Source organism: Rana temporaria, chromosome 11 (genome assembly GCF_905171775.1).
Source record: "Rana temporaria chromosome 11, aRanTem1.1, whole genome shotgun sequence".
NCBI lineage: Eukaryota > Metazoa > Chordata > Amphibia > Anura > Ranidae > Rana > Rana temporaria.
Window position 1 is genome coordinate 125,798,138 of NC_053499.1, and position 23,901 is coordinate 125,822,038.

The window sequence follows — 23,901 nt, forward strand, 5'->3', positions numbered from 1 at the left end:
TCAACGCCTTTCTTTATGTGAGAGAGAGATGATGTAGAGAACCCCCAAACTCCTGTTTGAGTGGAGTGACACCTGGGGTCAAATACTGAATTCTAACATAGAGAAGTGCATTGAAATCCTTGCTAACCGCAGTTATGGTTCACTCCCGTTCACCAGAGCTGGTACAGAGGACACCATTTTTATTTATTTTTTTGCTTAGAGTGGAAACCAATATGAATTGCAAGAAATATAAAATGGCAAGGTTTGCTTCACAAATTAATTTATCTTTAATGAAAGAATTACAGAAATACAGCAGTATCTTTAGTTGGCAGCAATGGTCTGGTCAATGAAGTCCCTGAGTTCAGTGACTCGTGCATATACTCCAGGAGATGATGGGGAACAAGTGGAGCTTCCCCAGGACACAATGCCAACCAATGTCCAGCTGCCGTCCTTCTGGCACACAAGAGGTCCTCCTGAGTCACCCTAAAATTCAAGGAGTCCAATGAACAATATTGTCAAACAGAAAACCAAAAATTATAATGGGGTGGTACGGAAAGTGTAACTCCAGTCTGTGTATTTCAGTTTTGGAAATGGTGGGTGAGGGTCATAGCTTTTGTTGCATTTTTACTACTCCTTGAGGTTTAATTGTAGAGATTTTCCATTGCTTTATGTCCCATATCCAGTCCTGGGACAAGATCATCCAGTGTCCACGGAGAAGAAGCCCCCCCCCCATCATATTCTGAAGCTGGGATCTATGATACTAGTACTATTACTATTAATACTAGTACTAGGACTTTTCCAGAGCCTTTCCAAGCCGATGGAACTCCTTACCCCAATCTCTCCATCTATCTCCTTCTCAATTAGATTGTAGAGGATTCCTGAAAACCCTCCTCTTCAGAGAAGCCTATCCTACCCACACCTAACAACTGTATTTTAATTTTGTCCATCTGATCATCCCTCCACAGCTACTACCCTTTGTTCCACTTAACCCTCCCTTCTAGACTGTAAGCTCTAACGAGAAGGGCCCTCTGATCCTTCCTGTATTGAATTGTATTGTAACTGTACTGTCTTCCCTGATGTTGTAAAGCGCTGCGCAAACTGTTGGCGCTATATAAATCCTGTATAATAATAATATTTAATAATAATAATACTATAGCTCTGCTTTTGCCTGTCTGACAGTTTTAACATGCAATAGAAAACATTTTTTGGGCATTTGGCCTTAAGCCCCGAGTGCCGGTACCCAGTGTGGACCACACCCTCTTAAGAACACTACTAGTGCAGATAATTGACCTTACTACCAAAGACATCACTACGCCTCTGTTTTGGCTTCACTTGTCAGGTAGGTAAGCCCCCAGGGAGTAGGGCAGATCAGTAAAGAATGGAAATGGTGAAGGCTAGCTCTCAGGTTGGTTAAATGCAAAATATGGGTTCCTGCCTCATGCCCCCCCCCCCCCCCAACACATAAAGGCACTGCGCCCAGGGAAGCTGCCCCTTTTGCCTTCCCTCGCTAGTCCTAGCCCTACCCACTGCATTGTCACATGGACAGGAAGTGAAGTATAATCGATCTCCCACATGAATAGAATATAACACATGGTCTCCAGGACTGGAAGAAGGGGAAAATCTTAGCAGGGCATAGATAAAAGTAAGCACTGTCAGACAGTCCACCCTTCCCCACTCTACCCAATAATAAACATGGGTGCAATCAAAGCCCCAAGATAGGCAGGGAGATCTCACTTTTGGAGCATCTAAAGTAAGTAAGCTTACCATACAAGAAGAGGCACCATCAGCTCCAGCACAGACCATCACATCATAGATTTTGTTGCCCCAGTATTTCTTGCATTCGGTATTAGTGAGAAGTGGAAGAGCTACCTGCTGCAGCCTGGCTGGGGTTAGGCTTGCTGTAAGGAGGAAGCAACAATAATATTTTACACAAATAATCATGCTTAACCTTTCTCACTTTATAAGCAAAGACAGGTCCTGGGCAGTAATTTTCACAATTCCATGATTTTATGTTGTTCATAACAACCAATCATATATATATATTTTTTTTAATAAAATGAAAGAAGGAAGCCAATTAGTTGCCATTGGCAACAACTCCAATTGGGTGCTCATTGCACAGTGGTGTAGTGAGTAGCACTCTCGCCTAGCAGTTAAAAGAGTTGCTGGTTCGAAACCCGACCACGACACTACCTGCCTGGAGTTTGCATGTTTTCCCTGTGCCTGTGTGGGTTTCCTCCGGTGCTATATAAGTACCTAAATAATAATAATAATAATTTTCTATTCTCTAGCTTCAATGCATCAGGCTAGTTGTATTTAACATAAAGTAGCTTATGTAGGGCACTTAGATTTCACTAGGCCACAGGCAGGCAAAAGTATACAGAAGTGTAGCTACTGTCAGTTTATATGGGCATATACTTTATCTGAAACCATTTATTTAAATTGATAAGGAGACTTTATAGTTAATAATTGTAATGTAATGTATGCAAAACGTTAAAGAGTTTGATTTTTAAAGGCAGAGATGTCCTCAGTCTTTTGGGTTGAGTAACACCCTCATTCAACCAAGAATATTTAAGGCATTCTGTAAGTGGAGGGCATCACCACAGCACCCTACACTCATACAATAATGTTGGCCCTGCTCTCTATATTATTGAGGACTGTCCACCGCTGGAGAAGATTCAAAATCCAAAATAGGAAGTGGGCGCATGAATGGCTTGAAGGCCATGGATGGCCTGAAAGCCGCGAAGGGCAAGGGTGAGCAGTAAAAAAAGAAGCTCAATAAAAATATATCTGTCCTGATAAAAATATGAGGACTGTCACTATTGATCCACTTCCAAAACTACTAGTTGCATGGCTGTCATGCTGGCCTGCTAGCTTCAATACGTTTGATGTCCCTGACCTGGAAGAAGTACATACGCATTTGTTTCAGGTCAGAAACACAAAGTATAGTAGTTACAATGACAGTCAAACAATGGGTCAGCAATGGCAGCCTCCATGTTTTTCTTATGAAGAGCTTTCCTTTATATCGGGTAAACATCTATTTAATCTTTAATTTAAATAACAAAAGTTTTTTCATACCAGAGGAATCAGTCAGTCCCCATCCAGTGGTGACACACCTCATTCCACCTTCAAAGTTATCAGTTGCCTCTGCTACACAGACAGGAGATACTTGTGGTTGAACCGTAACAGGAGACTCCAACTTGATCAGAGTGATGTCATTCACGACTGTAAATGGGCTGTATTTTGGGTGCTTGACGACCTAGAGAATAATTTGTAAGACATTACTCAAGTCCATATCAGATTTCACAAATTTATCAAAGTAAACCTTCAAAAACACCTTAGGCTCATACCGGGGTAAAGGCAAATTCTTGAGAGCTATAATAAATTGGTAATAGCCCATGAAAATAAAGAAAGGAACATACAGATTACTTGTCATATAATATTTTACTTTTTAAAGCCATGTTTTAGAGTTATGACATATTTTTTTAAAGAACTATGGGGTAGATTCACAGACAAGATACGACTGCGTATCTCCAGATACGCCGTCGTATCTCTGAGTCCGGCTGGTCGTATCTATGCGCCTGATTCATAGAATCAGTTACGCATAGATTTCTATTAGATCCGACCGGCGTAAGTCTCTTACGCCGCCGGATGGTAGCTGCATTTTTACGCTGACCGCTAGGGGCGTGTATGCTGATTTACGCGTCAAAATATGTAAATCAGCAAGATACGCAAATTCACGAATGTACGCCCGGCCCACGCAGTACATTTACGCCGTTTACGTTAGGCTTTTCCTGGCGTATAGTTACCCCTGCTATATGGTGACGTAAATGCGGCGTACCAATGTTAAGTATGGCCGTCGCTCCCGTGTCAAATTTTGAATTTTTTACGTCGTTTGCGTAATTCGTCTGTGAATGGGGCTGGACGTCATTTACGTTCACGTCGAAACCAATGACGTCCTTGCGGCGTATTAAGAGCAATGCACACTAGGAAATTCCACGGACGGCGCATGCGCCATTCAGGAAAAACGTCAATCACGTCGGGTCACACAATATTAACATAAAACACGCTTTGAGAATACAGCACTTGCCCGTCTAAGTTGCGGAGGCGTAACGTAAATCGGATACGTTACGCCGCCGCAAAGATACGCGGATCTACGTGAATCTACCCCTATGTCTTATGTTGGCATTCTACTACCGACAATTTTAAAGGGTCGAAGCAACATACATTTTATATGCAAATACCACAGCAAAGGATGCAAACAAAAAAATCTAATGGCTAATAACAGAATAAAGGAAAACTTGGAATGTACCTTGGCAATAGATTTAACCTGAGTGTTCTCAGCAGATGAACGCTGATCAAATTCACCCACAACAACCTTGTGCGTAGTTCTGTAAAAACAAAATACATTGGAATACATTTTGTATAATGGGGTCGTTTTCTGGTATTTATTACATAGTGCAAAGAATGAGCTAAGCTGCAGAACTAAAATGCTTTCATAAGCCAATGTGTTCCCCATTACCAAATGGAGGATTTGGAGAAGGAAGGAATGGATCCTGTACTGTAAAGCCCTGTACACACGATCGGTCCATCCAATGAAAATGGTCTGATGGACCGTTTTCATCGGTTAACCAATGAAGCTGACTGATGGTCAGTCATGCCTACACACCATCAGTTAAAAAACCGATCGTGTCAGAATGCGGTGACGTAAAAAACACAACGACATGCTGAAAAAAACTAAGTTCAATGCTTCCAAGCATGCGTCGACTTGATTCTGAGCATGCGTGGATTTTAACCGATGGACGTGCCTGCAAACGATCGTTTTTTTTCTATCGGTTAGGTATCCATCGGTTACATTTAAAACAAGATTTCTTTTTTTTAACCTATGGATAATTAACCAATGGGGCCCACATACGATCGGTTTGGTCCGATGAAAACGGTCCATCAGACCATTCTCATCGGTTTGACCGATCGTGTGTACGCGGCATAAGTCTTATCAAAGACTTATTTGGCCTAACACGTCTCCAAAACAAAGCAAGACATTTAACTTGCTTTGTGGCTCAAAAAACCTGAAGCCCAACTCTAATGCCTTGTACACACGGTCAGACTTTTGACCGTGCAAAAGTCCGCCGTGAGTCCGTCGGAAGTCTGACGGAAAGAAAGAGAACAGGTTCTCTATCTAAGGTCCGTCGGACCGTCAGATGGAGGCTACACACGGCCGGACTTTCAGAGAAAAAAAGCCAGTCGGACTTTTTTTTCTCGGAAAGTCCTGCCCTGTGTACAAGGCATTGAAAACTTAAAATTATCCCTTGCAGGGGGATTGCATTAGGGGAGAATTTCTGCACGCTAGCACTCCTCCATGCCCTGGAAGTGGATTGTCCCTCAGTGTCATCACATCCAATGCAGAGCTAAGGATCCCATATTGGTTCTGATGCTGTCAAGACCTTGGACTGGTAGCCTGTAGGGTAGAAGTTGCTGATAGGACTGGTCTAGCGGCACAGAGCTTTAGAGAATTGGGTCTTCTTGTCTAAGCTTCCCGGAGTTAGGCTTTAACGCAGAGTACTACAGAGTACTATTATAACAGAGAGTGAATACTGATATCCACTTTACACTGTGTGTTGCAAAAACACTACACAACATCCATGGCTTGCGTTTTATGTCCAGTTCATAAAATGTATGCCATGGTGTCACACTTGTGGTGTGTCACAGAATTTTCTCTTGCCCAGAGCAAACTCAATGGGCCAGATTCATAAAGCACTTACACCGTTTTTTTGGTAGATGCACGGCGTAAGTGCAGATTTGCGCCGGCGGATCGCTGCGCCTTACCCAGAGAACCAGATTACGACTCCAAATAGACTTCATTGCCTCGGTGTAACCTTTCCACGCCGGCGCGGCGTTGGCGCAGATTTACGCTGGTCGGATCTGGCGCGGCCATGGTTTTTGTGTTTTAAATATGCAAATTAGGTTTTTGGGCCGATTCATCAACTTAAGCTTGACCGGCGCAGGCTACTCCCGGTGAGCGGAGCTGAAATTTCCGGTGCAAAGTTACACCTCATAAAAGCAGGGGTAACTTTGCACCAGACTTGCAGAGGTCAGCTGGAGAGCAGCTAAAGCAGCAGCGTTACAAACGAACTGAGCAACAACACTTGCTGGACAACACATAGAGGCGGTCCCCATGTTGGGAGAGGCCCTCAATAATTACAGCCCTCTCCTCTGGGCTGAAATTGGTCATCCGCCCACCTGAGGATTCCTCATCAGCCATAACTGCCCCACCACAATGCAAACGACCTAGCTTAGAAAAAAAAAAGCTTCAGTACATTTGCACCTGCAGGGCGGAAGTCTGGGCTGATTCATGGACTGGGCTTTGGTAGTGGGTCGGCGTAGCTCAGGGATCACACCGGGGTGCAGTTCTGAGCATGTGCAGATTGGGGCATTTACCCCTGGATGTCACTGAGCATGTGCGGTCTAAGATGCGCCCCGGCGTGACCCCTGCGCCACGGTCGGCACTTCATTGAATGAATGAATGAATGAAAAAACTTATATAGCGCGGCACATGCGAACTGAATCGCTTCTGGGCGCTTGATGTTTCGTGTCTCATGACATCAAAAGAGCAGAGTTTTGATCTGTCTTCTGAAAGTCAGGTGGTTTTCCTCCAACCGAATGCTGGTTGGTAAAGCGTTCCATAGTCTCGGACCTTGAAAAGCAAACCTTCTTTCTCCTTTGGACTTGTATTTGGTTTTTGGCACCTTGACCAGATTTTGGTCAGTGGATCGCAGAACGCGATTAGAATTGTGAGGTTCTATCTTGTCGCAAAGATATTGCGGCGCCTTCCCATGGATGCACTTATGTGTCAGGCAGAGTGCTTTAAATACAATTCTGTCTTTTACTGGCAGCCAGTGAAGGGTTCTCAGCGAAGGTGAGATTGATTCCCATGTCCTTTTCCCAGTCACCAGTCTGGCGGCCGTATTCTGTACGACTTGCAGACGAGCGATTTGGTACTTTGGGAGCCCGAGGTAAAGGGCGTTAGCATAGTCCAGTCTGGAATTCACGATTGTTCCCACCACGACTGCTACGTCTTCTTTGGGGATAAATGGAATAAGTCTGCGTAGTAGGCGCAACAAATGGTGCGATCCGCTGACTACTGACCCTATTTGTGCGTCCATTGTCATGAAGGTGTCAAAAATGACTCCTAGACTTTTGACTTTGGAGCTAGGGGTGATGATTTGGCCCAGAATGGGCGGCGGTGTCCAGGTTGTTGCCAGTTGACTCTTTCGGCTGGCGTGAAACATAAGAAGTTCTGTTTTGGAACTGTTGAGTTTAAGATAACTCTCAGGCCTCGTACACACGACAGAGAAACTCGACGTGCTTGGCACGTCGAGTTCCTCGTCTCGTTTTGGGATGAAGCCGCCGAAGAGCTCGGCGGGCCGCCTTCTCCTATAGAACAACGCGGCCAACGAGAAAATAGAGAACATGTTCTCTATTTTCTCGTCGAGCTCCTCGGCGGCTCCATCGAGCCAAAACTGTACAGACGACAGAGATTCTCGGCAGAATCCGGGTTTTGACCGAGTTTCTCGGCGAATTCTGCCGAGAATCTCTGTCGTGTGTACGAGGCCTGAGGCCTCGTACACACGACAGAGATTCTCGGCAGAATTCGCCGAGAAACTCGGTCAAAACCCGGATTCTGCCGAGAATCTCTGTCGTCTGTACAGTTTTGGCTCGATGGAGCCGCCGAGGAGCTCGACGAGAAAATAGAGAACATGTTCTCTATTTTCTCGTTGGCCGCGTTGTTCTATAGGAGAAGGCGGCCCGCCGAGCTCTTCGGCGGCTTCATCCCAAAACGAGACGAGGAACTCGACGTGCCAAGCACGTCAAGTTTCTCTGTCGTGTGTACGAGGCCTCAGTCATCCAGTTTTCTATTGAAGAGAGACATTTCTCTAAACTGAGATGATGATCCTTTGCATAGGGTGACTCCCAGTTGGCCTTACCCCGCCTTACGCCGTCTAAAATCCGCCCCGCTGGGGCATCGTAGACAAAAAAAGTTTCTTGAATCACCTAACTGCCTCTCCGCGCTGGACCGGTGTAGTCTAAAAATGATGCACCACGCCGGTGCAAATCTGCACCATTGTATATGAATCTGCCCCAATGACTGGAGAGAAACCGATCACATTACAGATCACATTATCGGGCAGATAATGGCAGATTTCTTTTTAAAAAATGTCTTCCTTTTATTTGTTTATTGCTCCACTTGATCCGGAGCCACTTTAAAAAAAAAAAAAAAAAAAAAATCGTATTTATTTTTATATTTTTACATTGGCCCGGATTCAGAGAGCAATTGCACCTGCGTAACCATAGTTACGCAGCGCAATTGCTGACTTGCGCCGGCGTTACAAATGCTCCTGATTCAGGAACATCGTAACGCCGACTGCAGCCTAAAATCTGCGTGGCATAAGGCTCTTATGCCACGCATATTTTAGGCTGCATTCTTGCGATGGCCGCTAGGGGGCGCTCCCATTGTGCTCAGTGTATAGTATGCAAATTGCATACTAACACCGATTCACAATGTTGCGCGAGCCCTGCGTACGCAAATTACGTTGTTTTCGTACGGCGTGTTTAGCGTAAGGCTGCCCCTTCTAATAGTAGGGGCAGCCAATGCTAAAGGATACCCGTCGTTCCCGCGTCGCCAAATTTGAATTTCACGTCGTTTGCGTAAGTGATTTGTGAATGGCGCTGGACGCCATTCACGTTCACTTGGAAGCAAATGACGTCCTTACGACGTCATTTGCCGCAATGCACGTCGGGAAAGTTTCGCGACGGAGCATTCGCTCTACGCTCGGCGCGGGAGCGCGCCTAATTTAAATGATTCCCGCCCCCTACGGGATCATTTACATTAGGCGCCCTTACGCAGGGCAATTTTAAAGAGCGCACACGCAATTTACGGAGCTACTGCTCCGTGAATCGCGCGCAGCACAGATAATTTGCGGGGGCGCAGGGAAAAAACGCTGCCCTGTGCCTCCGTAAAAAAGGGGCAAATCTCTTTGAATCCGGGCCATTGTGTTAAAAAAAAAAAAAAAAAAAAACATTTTGATCACTTTAATTGCTGTCACAAGGAATGTAAACATCCCTTGTGACAGTAATAGGTGGTGACAGGTACTGCAGCTGTGGGCATCATCCCAGTATAACCCCCTTAAGCCGAGGATGCATATATGCATACGCTCGGTGGTAAGGGTTTATATATGGCTGGTTTATTCTTTCCTATGGGTGGCATTTTCTTCCTTGAAGTCACAATGTTCAGCTGCTTTTGTGCCTTCCCACCTCTTGGCAACCCTCTTCTTCTGTTTTGTTTCTTCCCTCCTGAATGTTGGCCACAACCTCTCAAGTGACCCATACTTTTTTTGCATAGAATTGTTTCAAAATGTGAAAGTCATATAAAAAAAAATACTTTTAGATTAAACAATGTAACAACTCAAATTTACACTCACTTAAAATACAATATTATTATTATTATTATTATTATTATTATACAAAATGTATATATTGTAGCACCAATAAAGGAGACAGTACAGTCACAATATAATTCAAGCTAAAAGGGTTAGGAGGGCACTGCTCTTGAGAGCTCACAATCTAAAAGGAAAGGCAAAAGATACAAAAGAAATTTACTGTGTGGGCATAAGTTGTTTGAGAAAGTCAAATTCAGTTATTAGTGGGAAGTAGCATAGGCTTCCCTGAAAAAAACTGAAGAGATTCCTTTTCAGGGAACACCTAAAGGCAGACAGAGTAGGATATAGCCATACAGGCTGGAGTAGGGAGTTCCAGAAGAAAAAATTGTTTCTGGAGAAGTCCTGGAAGTAAGCTTAGGAGGGGGTGATGGAGGAGCTAAAGAGCAGGAGGTCTTATGTCCTGTACACACGACCAATTTTGCCGTCGGAAAAACTGCGATCAGAGCTTTTCGTTGGGAATCCCGACCGTGTGTATGCTCCATCGCAGTTTTTCTGATGGGAAAACTGCCGGGGAAAAAAAGAGAGCAGGATCTCTTTTTTACCCCTTCAGGAAAAAATCCTGCATGCTCGGAAACAATTCGACGCATGCTCGGAAGCATAGAACTTAATTTTGACGGCTTTTCGTAGTCTTTTACGTAAAGTTCACCAGACTTGTGTGACCGTGTGTATGCAAGGCAGACTTGAGAGGAATTCCGTCCAGAGAACTATTGTTTTTTTTCCTGACGGGAAAACCGGTCATGTGTACGGGGCATGAGGAGAATATGAAAGACAGTTTAGTTGATATTTTGAGAAGAGGTTGGTGATGTAGCTGGGGCAGATTTGTGGATGGCTTTGTAAGTTGTTGTTACTTTCTAGATTTTTTTATTTGTTGGTTGTTTAGAAGCCAGTGGAGGGAGTGACTGACACTTAGGGGCAGATCCACGTAGCGCGGCACATTCTTCCGTCCGGCGTAGCGTATCTCTGATACGCTACACCGCCGTAACTTACAGTTTTTTTTGTATCCTGAAAGAATTTCCGCCGTAAGTTACGGCGGCGTAGTGTAACTTAGGCGGCGTAAGGGCGCGCAATTCAAATGTATGTGATGGGGGCGTGTTTTATGTTAATACGTCTTGACCCGACGTAAATGACGTTTTTTTAACTGCGCATGCGCCGTCCGTGGGGGTATCCCAGTGCGTATGCTCGAAATTAACCCGCAACAAGCCAATGCTCGTCATTCTACGCAAAGCCTTATTCACGAACGACTTACGCAAACGACGTAACATTTTCAAAATTCGATGTGGGAACGACGGCCATGCTTAACATAGGATACGCCTCATATAGCAGGGGTAACTATACGCCGAAAAAAGCCTTACGGAAACGACGTAAAAAAATACGCTGGACGTAAGTTCGTGGATCGCCATATCTAGCTAATTTGCATACTCTACGCGGAATTCAACGGAAACGCCACCTAGCGCCCAGCGTAAATATGCACCTACGATCCGACGGCGTACTAAGACGTACGCCAGTCGGATCGAGCCCAGATTCAGTCGTATCTTGTTTTGTGGATACAAAACACAGATACAACGGGGCATTTTAAAAATTACGCGGCGTATCCATAGATACGCCGGCGTAATTCCTTTGTGGATCTGGCCCTTAGTGGTTGGTGGGCTGGATGAGTCTGGTAGCAGCATTAAAAAAAGACTGAAGAGTGATAGCCTGTGTAGAGTTGGACCAACTAAAGGGAAGTTGCAGTAGTGAAGGCAAGAGATAAAAAATGAGTGAATTAGCAGCTTAGTGGTGTCATTGGTTAAAAAGGTTGCATTTTGGAAATTTTACAGAGGCGAAGGCAGCAAGATTTGGACAGTGACTGGATGTGGGGCGAAAAGGAGAGGCCAGAATTAAGGATAACAATTAGCACCCTATTATGAGGAGAGGGAGAGATAGCTGTGCTATTATTCCTGATAGAACAGTCTGCGAAGGGGGAAGAGGAAATATTATGAGTTTTTGAAAGAATAGATATTGGAAGTTGTTTGGCATCCATACTGATATGTCAGTTAGTAAATTGGTGATATGCAAGACTGAAGCGGTAGAGACAAATCTTGGTATCATCAGCATAGGCACACTATCAGAAGCTATACAAGGTTATTAACCACTTCCCTACCGGCCCATAGTAAAATGACGTCCACAAAGAACCTCTGCCGTTCAGAGTGGACGTCATATGACGTCCTGGGCTTTGTGGGGGGGATATCTGAATGATGCCTGCAGCTAGAGGCATCATTCAGATATCCTTCTCTTGTGCCGGCGATTCTGCACAACGTAAGAACGATCATAGCGGCGGTTCCGCCGCTAGATCGTTCTTACAGGCGGCGGGAGGGGACATCCCCCCCTCCTGCCGCCATCCGGTGCTTCTCCGGGCTCTCCCGTGCCATCGGGGGCCCGGAGAACGAATCATCCGGCGCTCGCAGGAAGCATAAAGATGACTGGTGACCAGATGGTCCCGCCGACATATGTAAACGCCGTTTAAACCACATATGTGAGGTATCGCCGCGTGCGCTAGAGTGCCAGCAACAATTCTAGCACTAGATCTCCTCTGTAAATCTAAACTGGTAACCTGTAAAAATTTTCAAAGCTTTGCCTATGGAGATTTTTAAGTAACGAAGTTTGGCGCCATTCCACGAGTGTGCGCAATTTTAAAGCGTGACATTTTAGGTATCTATTTACTCGGTGTAACATAATCTTTCATATTTTACAAAAAAATTGGGCTAACTTTACTGTTTTGTTATTTTTTGAATTCATGAAACAATTTTTTTCCAAAAAAAAGGCGTTTGAAAAATTATTGCGCAAATACCGTGCAGAATAAAAGGTTTCAATGACCGTCGTTTTATTCCCTAGGGTGTCTGCTAAAAAAACATATATAATGTTTGGGGGTTCTGTGTAATTTTCTAGCAAAAAAATGATGATTTGTACATGTAGGAGAGAAGTGCCAGAATAGGCCCGGTATGGAGGTGGGTATAAAAGCCCTGTATGGAAGAGGTTAATTGACTGAGGGAAAAAGTGTAGAAGGGGTCTGAGGACAGTCCTTGCAGGACCCCTACAGAAAGATCGAGAGGAAAGGAGGAGGTAGAGTAGTAGATGACACGGAAGGAGCACTTAGATCAGTAGGAGAAGAACCAGGAAAGAGCAGAGTCTTGGAAGCCAAGGGAGTGAAGGTTTTTGAGGAGGAACAGGTGGTAAAATAGGTTGAAGGCAGAAGGTCCAATATTAACCACTTCCCGACCTCCTCATGTACATATACGTCAGCAGAATGGCACGGACAGGCACATCCACGTACCTGTACATCCTCTGCTAGACGTGGGTGGGGGGTCCGATCGGGACCCCCCCCGGTACATGCGGAGGTCGGGTCCGCTCGGGGAGCGATCCGGGACGACGGCGCGGCTATTTGTTTTTAGCCGCGCCGTCGCGATCGCTCCCCGGAGCTGAAGAACGGGGAGAGCCGCGTGTACACGCGGCTTCCGTGTGCTTCACTGTGTTGGCGCATCGATCGCGTCATTCCTTTTATAGGGAAGACACGATTGATGACGTCATTCCTACAGCCACACCCCCCTACACTAGTAAACACACACACAAAGTAAACCCTAACTCCTACAGCGCCCCCTGTGGTTAACTCCCAAACTGCAACTGTCATTTTCACAATAAAGAATGCAATTTAAATGCATTTTTTGCTGTGAAAATGACAATTGTCCCAAAAATGTGTCAAAATTGTCCGAAGTGTCCGCCATAATGTCGCAGTCACGAAAAAAATCGCTGATCGCCGCCATTAGTAGTAAAAAAAAAAAAAAAAAAACTATCCTATTTTGTAAACGCTATAAATTTTGCGCAAACCAACCGATAAACGATTATTGCGATTTTTTTTACCAAAAATAGGTAGAAGAATACGTATCGGCCTAAACTGAGGAAAAAAATAATTTTATATATGTTTTTGGGGGATATTTATTACAGCAAAAAGTAAAAAATATTGCATTTTTTTCAAAATTGTCGCTCTATTTTTGTTTATAGCGCAAAAAATAAAAACCGCAGAGGTGATCAAATACCACCAAAAGAAAGCTCTATTTGTGGGGAAAAAAGGACGCCAATTTTGTTTGGGAGCCACGTCGCACGACCGCGCAATTGTCTGTTAAAGCGACGCAGTCCCGAACTGTAAAAACCCCTTGGGTCTTTAGGCAGCAATATGGTCCGGGGCTTAAGTGGTTAAGAGTAGCGAGTTATACAATATACTTTCCCTTCATACAGGTTTGCATTAGGTAACACCTACCTCACAGTACAATGTGCAGCAGTAATAACCCATTCATCGCTGATCAGAGATCCACCACAGAAATGAAAACCAGTTTTGTCCTATAACAGGAAGGCAGGAAATTATATACCCTTAATTTTAAAGGAGTTCTATGGTCACAGCTCTACACTTTTATTTTACAATATCAGCATGGGAAAGCAGACGGTAATTTAAATAAAACTCTTTAAAACTTAATAAATAAAAGACAGCAGACAACTTAGTGGATATTAAAGGCTGCGGTTGTTTATTATTGGTTTGAATAAATAGATAAATAAATAAATAAACTAGTGGGTAAGCAAAATAAATTACGATAAATTAAATATATAAATAAGCTTTAGCAAGCCTAGCCACTACGGCTCAGGCTGCAAACACAAATTACCCAATTCCAACTCAAACAAAGGACTCACGTAGCACTATAAGGCTGCATTCACACCTGAGCGTAGCGTTTTGCGGCGTTTTTTACCGCGATTTGCGGCGACAAAACGTGGTGGTTTTTACCACGATTTACCGTGACAAAATGCGTTTTTTTACCGCGATTTTGTTCAGGTCTAGGGTCACCAATGTAAAACGCTCAAATACGCTCAATTTGAGCGTCAAAAAAGGGTCCAGAACTTGTTTGGGCTTCAGGCGTTCGGCGTCAGGCATTTTGTAGTGGAGATGTGAACCATCTCCATAGAGGATAATGTATTTTTTCCCCTCTAGTGTTTTGGGGCATCGCGCTTCAGGCAACAAAACACTCATGGGGGGGGGGGGGGGGGAATATAAACACACGAAAAATAAAAACCATGTAAGTATATATATAATAATTAATGATTTTTTTTTATTTTTTTATTTATTAACAACATTCAATAGCTTGTCCCCCTTTGCATAAACACAAAGGTGACCCTACCACATAACAACAACCGTGACAAAAATTAATAATAATAAAAAGGGGTGGGGTGGGGGAGAACACCACAGCTCCTGTCCTCTGAGGCGAGTGAGCTCCCTGTAGCGGAACCCTCTTTTTATAGCCCAAAAATGGGCTAGATCTGGCCAGTTCAACCCCGCTTTTGTGCGGGATTTACACTCGGCCAGAGAAAGGACACCTGTAACCAGATTAAACCTGATTTTTTGAGCGGGCTCTTTCAGGTCAGAGAGAGGTCACCTAGAATTGCTCCCCTCAGACCTGCAAGCCCGCCCAAATACCCCTGAGAGCGACAGGCTCCCTAGGGGGAACTAAAAACTGCCCTCCCGCCACTTTCCCATGAGGAAAAGGGGGGCTAGAGACTGCCTTTTCCTTCATTGTAAGAGCAATATAAGCAATATACATTTTTGACAATTCTGTATAAGCTTACATAAAACATCAACTTTCACATTGTGAGTTCTGGCTCTCTGCTGGCTATCTCTTTATACACCTTCCTAGATTCAACCCTGAATGCCTTCCAGCATCTCCTCTGTTGTTTACTTTAAATTTCGAAGGACTTCCATGGTATCTTGCTGCCTGAAAGCTGTGATTCCTGTACTGACTTTGACTCCTGAAACTCCTCCTCTCAGCACGTCTGTAGTTCAGAAGACAGGCTCTGTGAAATGTGTGACACAGCAGTGGCAGGGCATAGTGACTATGTTTAAGGGAATAAACGTGCGGGGATCTTCCAAAAAGGTGACCAAATTTTTTAAATGAAATCCCGGGACACCTTTTTTCTTTTACTAGTAATGGCAGCAATAAGCGACTCTCTGCCCGTCGCCGCCACCTCACAGCCTGTCAAGTCTTACTCTTCAGGCCTCACCAAGGAAGGCAAGGAGATAAGCAGGCAGGCGTCTGGCTGGGACTTGAGCCAAGGCAGAAGAACATGCTATAGCGGAGCTGAATGGGCATCCACCCGAAACTCAAGAAATTTTCCCTCTGCTCCGGGGCACAGATAATGGAAAAAAATACACCCCCTAAGGTAGTAGGAGCGGCAGAGCGCAGAAGGGGGGGGGTTGAATTTTTTCTTTTTTTTTTTAATTCTGCACTGACTGTCTTTGAAATTGCCCCAACCCCTGTTCAAATCCAATCTGGGGACAAAACCGGGGATAGACTTGGCCCGGGGACAGTGTCCTCAATCCGGGAAACCAGGGATGTCTGGTCATCCTATCTTACAAAGTATGTTTACAAACTTCAAGATCATCCAGATACTTTATATAGGAATAGGCTAGGAATAATTAAAATACAATGTGGAAATAAATATATGATTTAAAATTTTTACCAAAATATGATTTAAAATTTTGACCAATGATGTGCTTTTTTTTTTACAGGTATTTTTGCATATGTATCTATCTCAAAGATTTTATTGGGTTTTCAATATAACAGCAGGCAGTACATTCCATACATTATATATAACAGTTTTCACAAGGCACATTACATGTAAACAGTCCCTAGAACATCTTGCATGAACTATATAATGCGACTATGGGTCAGGGAGCCCAAATGTAAGTGTTTTTCAAAATCTTTCTCTATCAAAAGGGATCTATAAAATGGTGCCATAAACTGTGTTATTCAGTAGTCCCAAGACAGGGGGGAAGGGGGATTATGGGTGTCACCGTGCTACGGGGAAGGCACCGGACCCAGGGGCCGCGGATCCCCTCCCAGCCACCCCCAAAGGGGATCACACTGTGGCCTGGGGGGGGGGGGGTCCCACAAGCTGAACTTAGGAGCTTCCTAACTAGGTCCCTTATAGAGCTAAGCTCCATAAATCCCAGGAGCAGGGTGCTATGATGATAAGGAAGTGAGAATATAGGTTTTGCAAATAAAAGCACCTAGGTGTAGTCACACCAGGGGCTAACCCATGGTGAGGGGGGAGCTGAACGGGTAGACGGACATGTAAACATTAAGTTTCTACATAGGAGTAGATATAAGGAGCAGGAGGGAATCAGGGGGATGGGAAATAGAGGGCGGAAAAGGCAGAATACGTACTGGCAGAACCGCGAGACAATGATGTGCTTTAACCACTGAACAACCGCCCCATAGCAGATATACTGTTAGAGGGCGGCCGTTATGTGCACAATCGCGCATATATACAAGATTCTGCACTTCCTGATTGGAGGCGGCATGCCACTTCTGCTGTGATTGGTCACAGCAGAAGCGGATCAGCAGGTGCCAGTCAATGGATGTCCGTCGGCACCTGCTGTTTGTCGAGGTGAGACACAGGATGGAGCACTGTATATGTAAACAATGCAGAACTCTGTCCTGGCAGGGGGGACAGAGTTCATATTTTTAGCACTGATCACTGTTTTAGTATCACTAGTTCCCACAAAGTGTCAGTGTCATATTGTCCACTGCAATATTGAAGTCCCACTATAAGTCGCTGATCTTCGCCATTACTAGTATCATTTTTATTTATTTTTTTAAATAAACATTTCAGTATATATCCCATAGTTTGTAGATGCTGTGGGCCAGATCCAGAGAGAATTACATCAGCGCAGCGTATCAGAGATACGCTACGCCGCCGTACCTTACCTTGGCGGAATTTCGAATCCTGAACGATTTCGCGCCGTAAGTTACGGCGGCGTAGTGTATTTCTGCTGGCGGAATTCAAATCGGCGATTAGGGGGCGTGATTCATTTAAATGAACTGCGCATGCGTCGTCCCGAAATTTCCCGCCGTGCATTGCGCTAAATGACGTCGCTAGGATGTCATTTTTTTAACTTAGACGTGAGTTACGTCCATCCCTATTCACGGACGACTTACGCAAAAAATAAAAATTTCAAATTTCGACGCGGGAACGACGGCCATACTTAACATGGCAAGTCTATCTATATGCTGCAAAATACCAGCTTTAACTATACGCCGGAAAAAGCCGACTACAGACGACGTTAGAAAATGCGACGGCCGCGCGTACGTTCGTGGATCGTCGTAAATTGCTAATTTGCATACCCGACGCGGAAAACGATGCAAACTCCACCCAGCGGGCGCCGAAGTATTGCATCTAAGATCCGAAGGCTTCGTACGCCTGTCGGATCTTACCCAGATGCCATCGTATCTTGGTTTGAGGATTCAAACTAAGGATACGACGCGGGAAATTTAAAAAGTACGCCGGCGTATCAGTAGATACGCCGGCGTACTTGCTCTGTGGATCTGCCCCTATAACTTTTGCGCAAACCAATCAATATAAAAGTTACATACATTTAATTTATGTACAACCCCGTGTTTGCATTATTCTCTTGAGAATCTTGACACTTGTTCTTTCTGTACTTTAAATGCAAATGTGATTTATAAATCAGTGTGCACCCTGCCTTGGCTGTTCTGAATCTTGAAATGGCCATGGTACAAATTACAGTGGAGGGAAATCTTACCTGAAGAGAGACTTGCCATGGCCAAGACCCAGGAATGGCCTCCTCACCATTCACAATTCTGGAATATCCAGTGAGGACCGGATGGATGGCTGGCTGACCGCAACCTATGTGACGAAACATGAAAATGTCAGAGCATAAAGTTTATAGACTCTGTGAAATAATCAAATGATTATGTGATCAGAGAGAAAACGGTGCTGAAATGTATGGTAATGCATGGAGCAAAGGCAGAAATCCATGGTAACCAATCCATTTTCCTAAGTATTGTAGAAAGAACAGTGAAAGATTAATTCTTATTATTTGCTCTTTGCACATCTGCATTGCCCTTTGCACAGTCTTTTTGATTAGGGCTTTCACAAACTTACATTTACTTTTTTTTTGTAAGCGAGCCTAAGCAAGTATAAAAGCAGCTTTGGCTGCAATACTCACCTTCAAGCTATAACTGTCTGCTGCACTACCTCCTCTCTACCACAAGATGTCACCAGTCTACTGGGATATATGGAAATCCAGGATCAGTCTGCCCTCTTCCTGAACCCAGACTGCCATGGACATGCCCCCTGAAGGCGCATTAATAAGCTGGACTGGGCTCACAGTACTTCTGGACATCTTGAAGTCAGGCCATGAAGTCAGCAGGGTTGTCAGAAGGCTGCAGTAAGAAAGGTATATGTGTACAAGGGGATTTTCTTTAGTTTAGTTTCTTTAGGCCCCGTACACACCATAGAATCCATCCGCGGATAAATCCGAGCAAATGGGTTTCAGCGGATAGATCCTATGGTGTGTACACGCCAGCGGATCTGTTTCCGCGGATATTTCTCCCCTGGGATGGATTCCAGCAGATCGAATATTCGCTGACATGCAGAACAAATCCATCTGCTGGAGTCCATCCCAACGGATGGATCCGCTGGTCTGTATAGACTCACCGGATCCATCCGTCCGAAGGGATCCCCCGCATGCGTCGTAATGATTAGACGCATGCGTGGAATTCCTTATATGACAACGTCGCCGCGTCATAATCGCGGCGACGGCGCGACACGTCATCGCCAGAGGATTTCGGCGCAGATTTCAATGCTATGGTGTGTACACTCCATCGCATGAAAATCCGCCGAAATACTCAAGAGGATTTATCCGCGGAAACGGTCCGCTGGACCGTATTCGCGGATAAATTCTATCGTGTGTATGGGGCCTTAGTTTTTTGTTTAACCACCTCAGCCCCAGAAGATGTTACCCCCTTCCTGACCAGAGCACCTTTTACAATTTGGCACTGCGTCGCTTTAACGGACAATTGCACGGTCGTTCGACTCTGTACCCAAACAAAATTTGTGTCCTTTTTCCCCCACAAACAGAGCTTTCTTTTGGTGGTATTTGATCACCTCTGCGGTTTTTATTTTTTTGCGCTATAAACAAAAAAAAAGCGACAGTTTTGAAATAAATAATTTTTTTACTTTTTGGGGCAGATGTGCAGGGGGTTACAGTGGTGGGGCAGATGTGCAGGGGGTTACAGTGGTGGGGCAGATGTGCAGGGGGTTACATTGGTGGGGCAGATGTGCAGGGGGTTATAGTGGTCTGACAGATGTGCAGGGGGTTACAGTGGTGGGACAGATGTGCAGGGGGTTACAGTGGTGGGGCAGATGTGCAGGGGGTTACAGTGGTGGGGCAGATGTGCAGGGGGGTTACAGTGGTGGGGCAGATGTGCAGGGGGTTACAGTGGTGGGGCAGATGTGCAGGGGGTTACAGTGGTGGGGCAGATGTGCAGGGGGGTTACAGTGGTGGGACAGATGTGCAGGGGGGTTACAGTGGTGGGGCAGATGTGCAGGGGGGTTACAGTGGTGGGGCAGATGTGCAGGGGGTTACAGTGGTGGGGCAGATGTGCAGGGGGTTACAGTGGTGGGCAGATGTGCAGGGGGGTTACAGTGGTGGGGCAGATGTGCAGGGGGTTACAGTGGTGGGGCAGATGTGCAGGGGGTTACAGTGGTGGGGCAGATGTGCAGGGGGGTTACAGTGGTGGGGCAGATGTGCAGGGGGTTACAGTGGTGGGGCAGATGTGCAGGGGGTTACAGTGGTGGGCAGATGTGCAGGGGGGTTACAGTGGTGGGGCAGATGTGCAGGGGGGTTACAGTGGTGGGGCAGATGTGCAGGGGGGTTACAGTGGTGGGGCAGATGTGCAGGGGATTACAGTGGTGGGCAGATGTGCAGGGGGTTACATTGGTGGGGCAGATGAGCAGGGGGGTTACAGTGGTGGGGCAGATGTGCAGGGGGTTACAGTGGTGGGGCAGATGTACAGGGGGTTACAGTGGTGGGGCAGATGTACAGGGAGTTACAGTGGTGGGGCAGATGTGAAGGGGGGGTTACAGTGGTGGGGCAGATGTGCAGGGGGTTACAGTGGTGGGGCAGATGTGCAGGGGGTTACAGTGGTGGGGCAGATGTGCAGGGGGGTTACAGTGGTGGGCAGATGTGCAGGGGGGTTACAGTGGTGGGGCAGATGTGCAGGGGGGTTACAGTGGTGGGGCAGATGTGCAGGGGGGTTACAGTGGTGGGGCAGATGTGCAGGGGGTTACAGTGGTGGGCAGATGTGCAGGGGGTTACATTGGTGGGGCAGATGAGCAGGGGGGTTACAGTGGTGGGGCAGATGTGCAGGGGGTTACAGTGGTGGGGCAGATGTACAGGGGGTTACAGTGGTGGGGCAGATGTACAGGGAGTTACAGTGGTGGGGCAGATGTGAAGGGGGGGTTACAGTGGTGGGGCAGATGTGCAGGGGGTTACAGTGGTGGGGCAGATGTGCAGGGGGTTACAGTGGTGGGGCAGATGTGCAGGGAATTACAGTGGTGGGGCAGATGTGCAGGGAATTACAGTGGTGGGGCAGATGTGAAGGGGGGGTTACAGTGGTGGGACAGATGTGCAGGGGGTTACATTGGTGGGGCAGATGAGCAGGGGGTTACAGTGGTGAAATAAATTTGCAAGGCGGACCGTGATCTGAGGTGTGGATTGCAGGAATTGGGGCTCATCTGAGGCGTGAGAGTGCAGGATGTTAATTTCTCACTACTAAAGTAGTTTACAGCATTTACTTTATAAAAAAAACTTTTTGTGATTGAGAGTGTGAAGTTGACTTTTTTTGTTATAAAATCAGCACTCTCAATTTCTTTGAAAACATTTTTCGGCACACTGCGCTCAAAAGGTTACTTACCTCTGCATTAATGCATTTCATTATAAAAAATAAAGCTCATTCCAAAAAATTGTTTATCATAAAGTAAGAGAGCAATTATAATGAATGAAAGTTTTAACACAATACTTACCATAAGCAGCACTCACAAGTGCTATGAATGAGAGGAGACCAAATAGTGCCATTTTCTTACAATGATGCTTTCGGACCCTCTGATTTATTAGCAATCCTTTTATACACATGGCAGACCAATGAAATAGCGACCAGTTATCCGGGGGCTGGCAGTCATTCAGGGGAAAGTAACATTTGGTTATCACTGGAACCTTGAGAAGCACATTTGGCAGCTACATGGTGTATTAAATCATAATCAAGACAGGTCTGTGGCAGGATGAAGAATTAATTAATTCAGATTTTATAAAAACATGTGATAGTTAAACAGATGTCATTATATCCCATGCTAGAGAGACAGTACTTCTATATTAATCTAAATGAACAATGCTATAGATGTGTGCAATTTCACCTATGCATCATATTCCCGTAGTAAAATATATATTAAATATTGTTGTACATTTATGCATCAAAACAGCTGGATATCATTAAAGTTCCACTTAGGTAACTCTTAGGAAGCCTTTAGCTCTGTTTCAAATGCCACTTTATTCATTGACCCAGTCTGTTTGGATAGTATGGTTATCTGATGACTTGGCACTTGTCAGGAAGGACATTGCAGCAGACAGGATGGCTCTTCTAGACCAGGGCTCAAGTCCTGCGGGAACGCGTGGGAACGGAGTTCCTGCACTTTTTTCACAGCAGGAACGCAGTTCCCTTTGCAGGACTAGAGCAGCCTCGAGCAGCCGAGCCGCCCGAGCCGATCCTTCACTAAGCGGCGATGTCCAGCTCAAGTCACTGTCAGGGGCAGGCGAACCTTAGGTATCCTTTATGTTACTGGCCGCTTCCTGTATATGGCCTCATTGGGTAGTGTGTGGGTATTCCGTCACTTCCTCGATGCCGCAATGTCTCCTGGGAGCTTTTGTCATTGTTCCCAGGAGACATTGCGGAGGTCTGCCGTGAGTTATCGCGGGATTTAGAAAGAACTTGCTTAACTACTTGCCGACCGCCCACCGTCGTTATACGTCATCACTTTAGAGATGAATATCTCGGTAACGGTAGCAGCTGCTGCCACAATCGAGATATTCATCTCTTCTGTGGGCGGCCGTGTTAACGATAATGGCGGTCTCCGCGGCGAATCCGCCGCGAGATCGCCGTTATCGGTGGCGGGAGAGGGGCCCCCCCCCCTCCCGCCGCTGTTCCGCGCCCTCCGCCGCTTACCGGAGCCGTCGGTAGCGGCGGAGGAGATCGCGACCATCCGGCAGCTGAGCGGGGACGAGACTGAAGGAAAAATCTCCTTCGCCCGTCCCCATAGCTCCGCTGGGCGGAAGTGACGTCAAAACGTCAGTCCCGCCCAGCGTCTTAAAGAAACATTTTTTTTTTTGTCATTTGAAAAAATGACATTTCCAAATTTTTTTTTTTTTTTTTGCATTTAAGCCTAAATATGAGATCTGAGGTCTTTTTGACCCCAGATCCCATATTTAAGAGGACCTGTCATGCTTTTTTCTATTACAAGGGATGTTTACATTCCTTGTAATAGGAATAAAAGTGATAATTTTTTTTTATTTTTTTTTTTCAGTGTTAAAAATTGTAAAATAAATAAAAATAAATGCGAAAAGCAAAAAAAAAATTTTTTAAAGCGCCCCGTCCCGACGAGCTCGCGCGTAGAAGCGAACGTATACGCGAGTAGCGCCGACATATGAAAACGGTATTCAAACCACACAAGTGAGGTATCGCCGCGATCGTTAGAGCGAGAGCATTAATTTTAGCCTTAGGCCTACTCTGTAACTCAAAAAATGCAACCTGTAGAATTTTTTAAACGTCGCCTATCAAGATTTTTAAGGGTAAAAGTTTGACGCCATGCCACGAGCGGGCGCAATTTTTAAGCGTGACATGTTGGGTATCATTTTACTCGGCGTAACATTATCTTTCACAATATATAAAAAAATTTAGCCAAATTTATTGTTGTCTTATTTTTTCATTTAAAAAAGTGAATTTTTTCCAAAAAAAGTGCGCTTGTAAGACCGCTGCGCAAATACGGTGTGACAAAAAGTATTGCAATGACTTCCATTTTATTCTCTAGGGTGTTAGAAAAAAAAAAATATATAATGTTTGGGGGTTTTAAGTAATTTTCTAGCAAAAAAAAATGGTTTTGTCTCGTAAACACCGACTCTGAAAAACAGGCCCGGGGCTAAAGTGGTTAAAGTTCCCGCGATAACTCACGGCAGACCTCCACAATGTCTTCTGGGAACAATGACAAAAGCTCCCAGGAGACATTGCGGCATCGAGGAAGTGACGGAATACCCGCACACTACCCGATGACTCCATATACAGGAAACGGCCAGTAACATAAAGGATTACTAAGGTACAGTGGATCGGAAAAAAAAAACAAAACAAACATGCGGTTTAGTAATTATGCATATGAGCGTATCATTTTTATTATTTTTTTTGGTGGGAGAGTGGATCTTGGGTGGGAGTTCCCACACTATTTTCCCCAGGACTTGACCCCTGTTCTAGACGGTGTCCTGTGTATAGGCACAGGCTAATTC

The 23,901-nt window shown here is 45.3% G+C and overlaps 1 protein-coding gene across 1 annotated transcript; it reads right to left on the reverse strand.

The window, feature by feature from the left end:
• Positions 1 to 242: 242 nt before the first annotated feature.
• Positions 243 to 21,457, reverse strand: LOC120917632 (chymotrypsin A-like). The gene is made up of 7 exons (XM_040329081.1): positions 21,381 to 21,457; positions 18,094 to 18,197; positions 13,765 to 13,844; positions 4,289 to 4,367; positions 3,055 to 3,235; positions 1,744 to 1,877; positions 243 to 462 (listed from the first exon to the last, which is right to left on the reverse strand). Exons 1-7 carry the CDS (start codon positions 21,430 to 21,432, stop codon positions 301 to 303), a joined length of 792 nt encoding a protein of 263 aa, XP_040185015.1. The 5' UTR covers positions 21,433 to 21,457; the 3' UTR covers positions 243 to 300.
• Between the last annotated feature and the right edge of the window lie 2,444 nt (positions 21,458 to 23,901).

Coding starts and splice junctions, on each gene's coding strand:
- LOC120917632 (XM_040329081.1), bottom strand. CDS start 21,432: ATGGCACTATTTGGTCTCCTCTCATTCATAGCACTTGTGAGTGCTGCT. Junction 18,198..21,380: donor ACTTGTGAGTGCTGCTTATG/GTAAGTATTGTG, acceptor TTCGTCACATAG/GTTGCGGTCAGCCAGCCATC. Junction 13,845..18,093: donor CATGGCAAGTCTCTCTTCAG/GTAAGATTTCCC, acceptor TTCCTGTTATAG/GACAAAACTGGTTTTCATTT.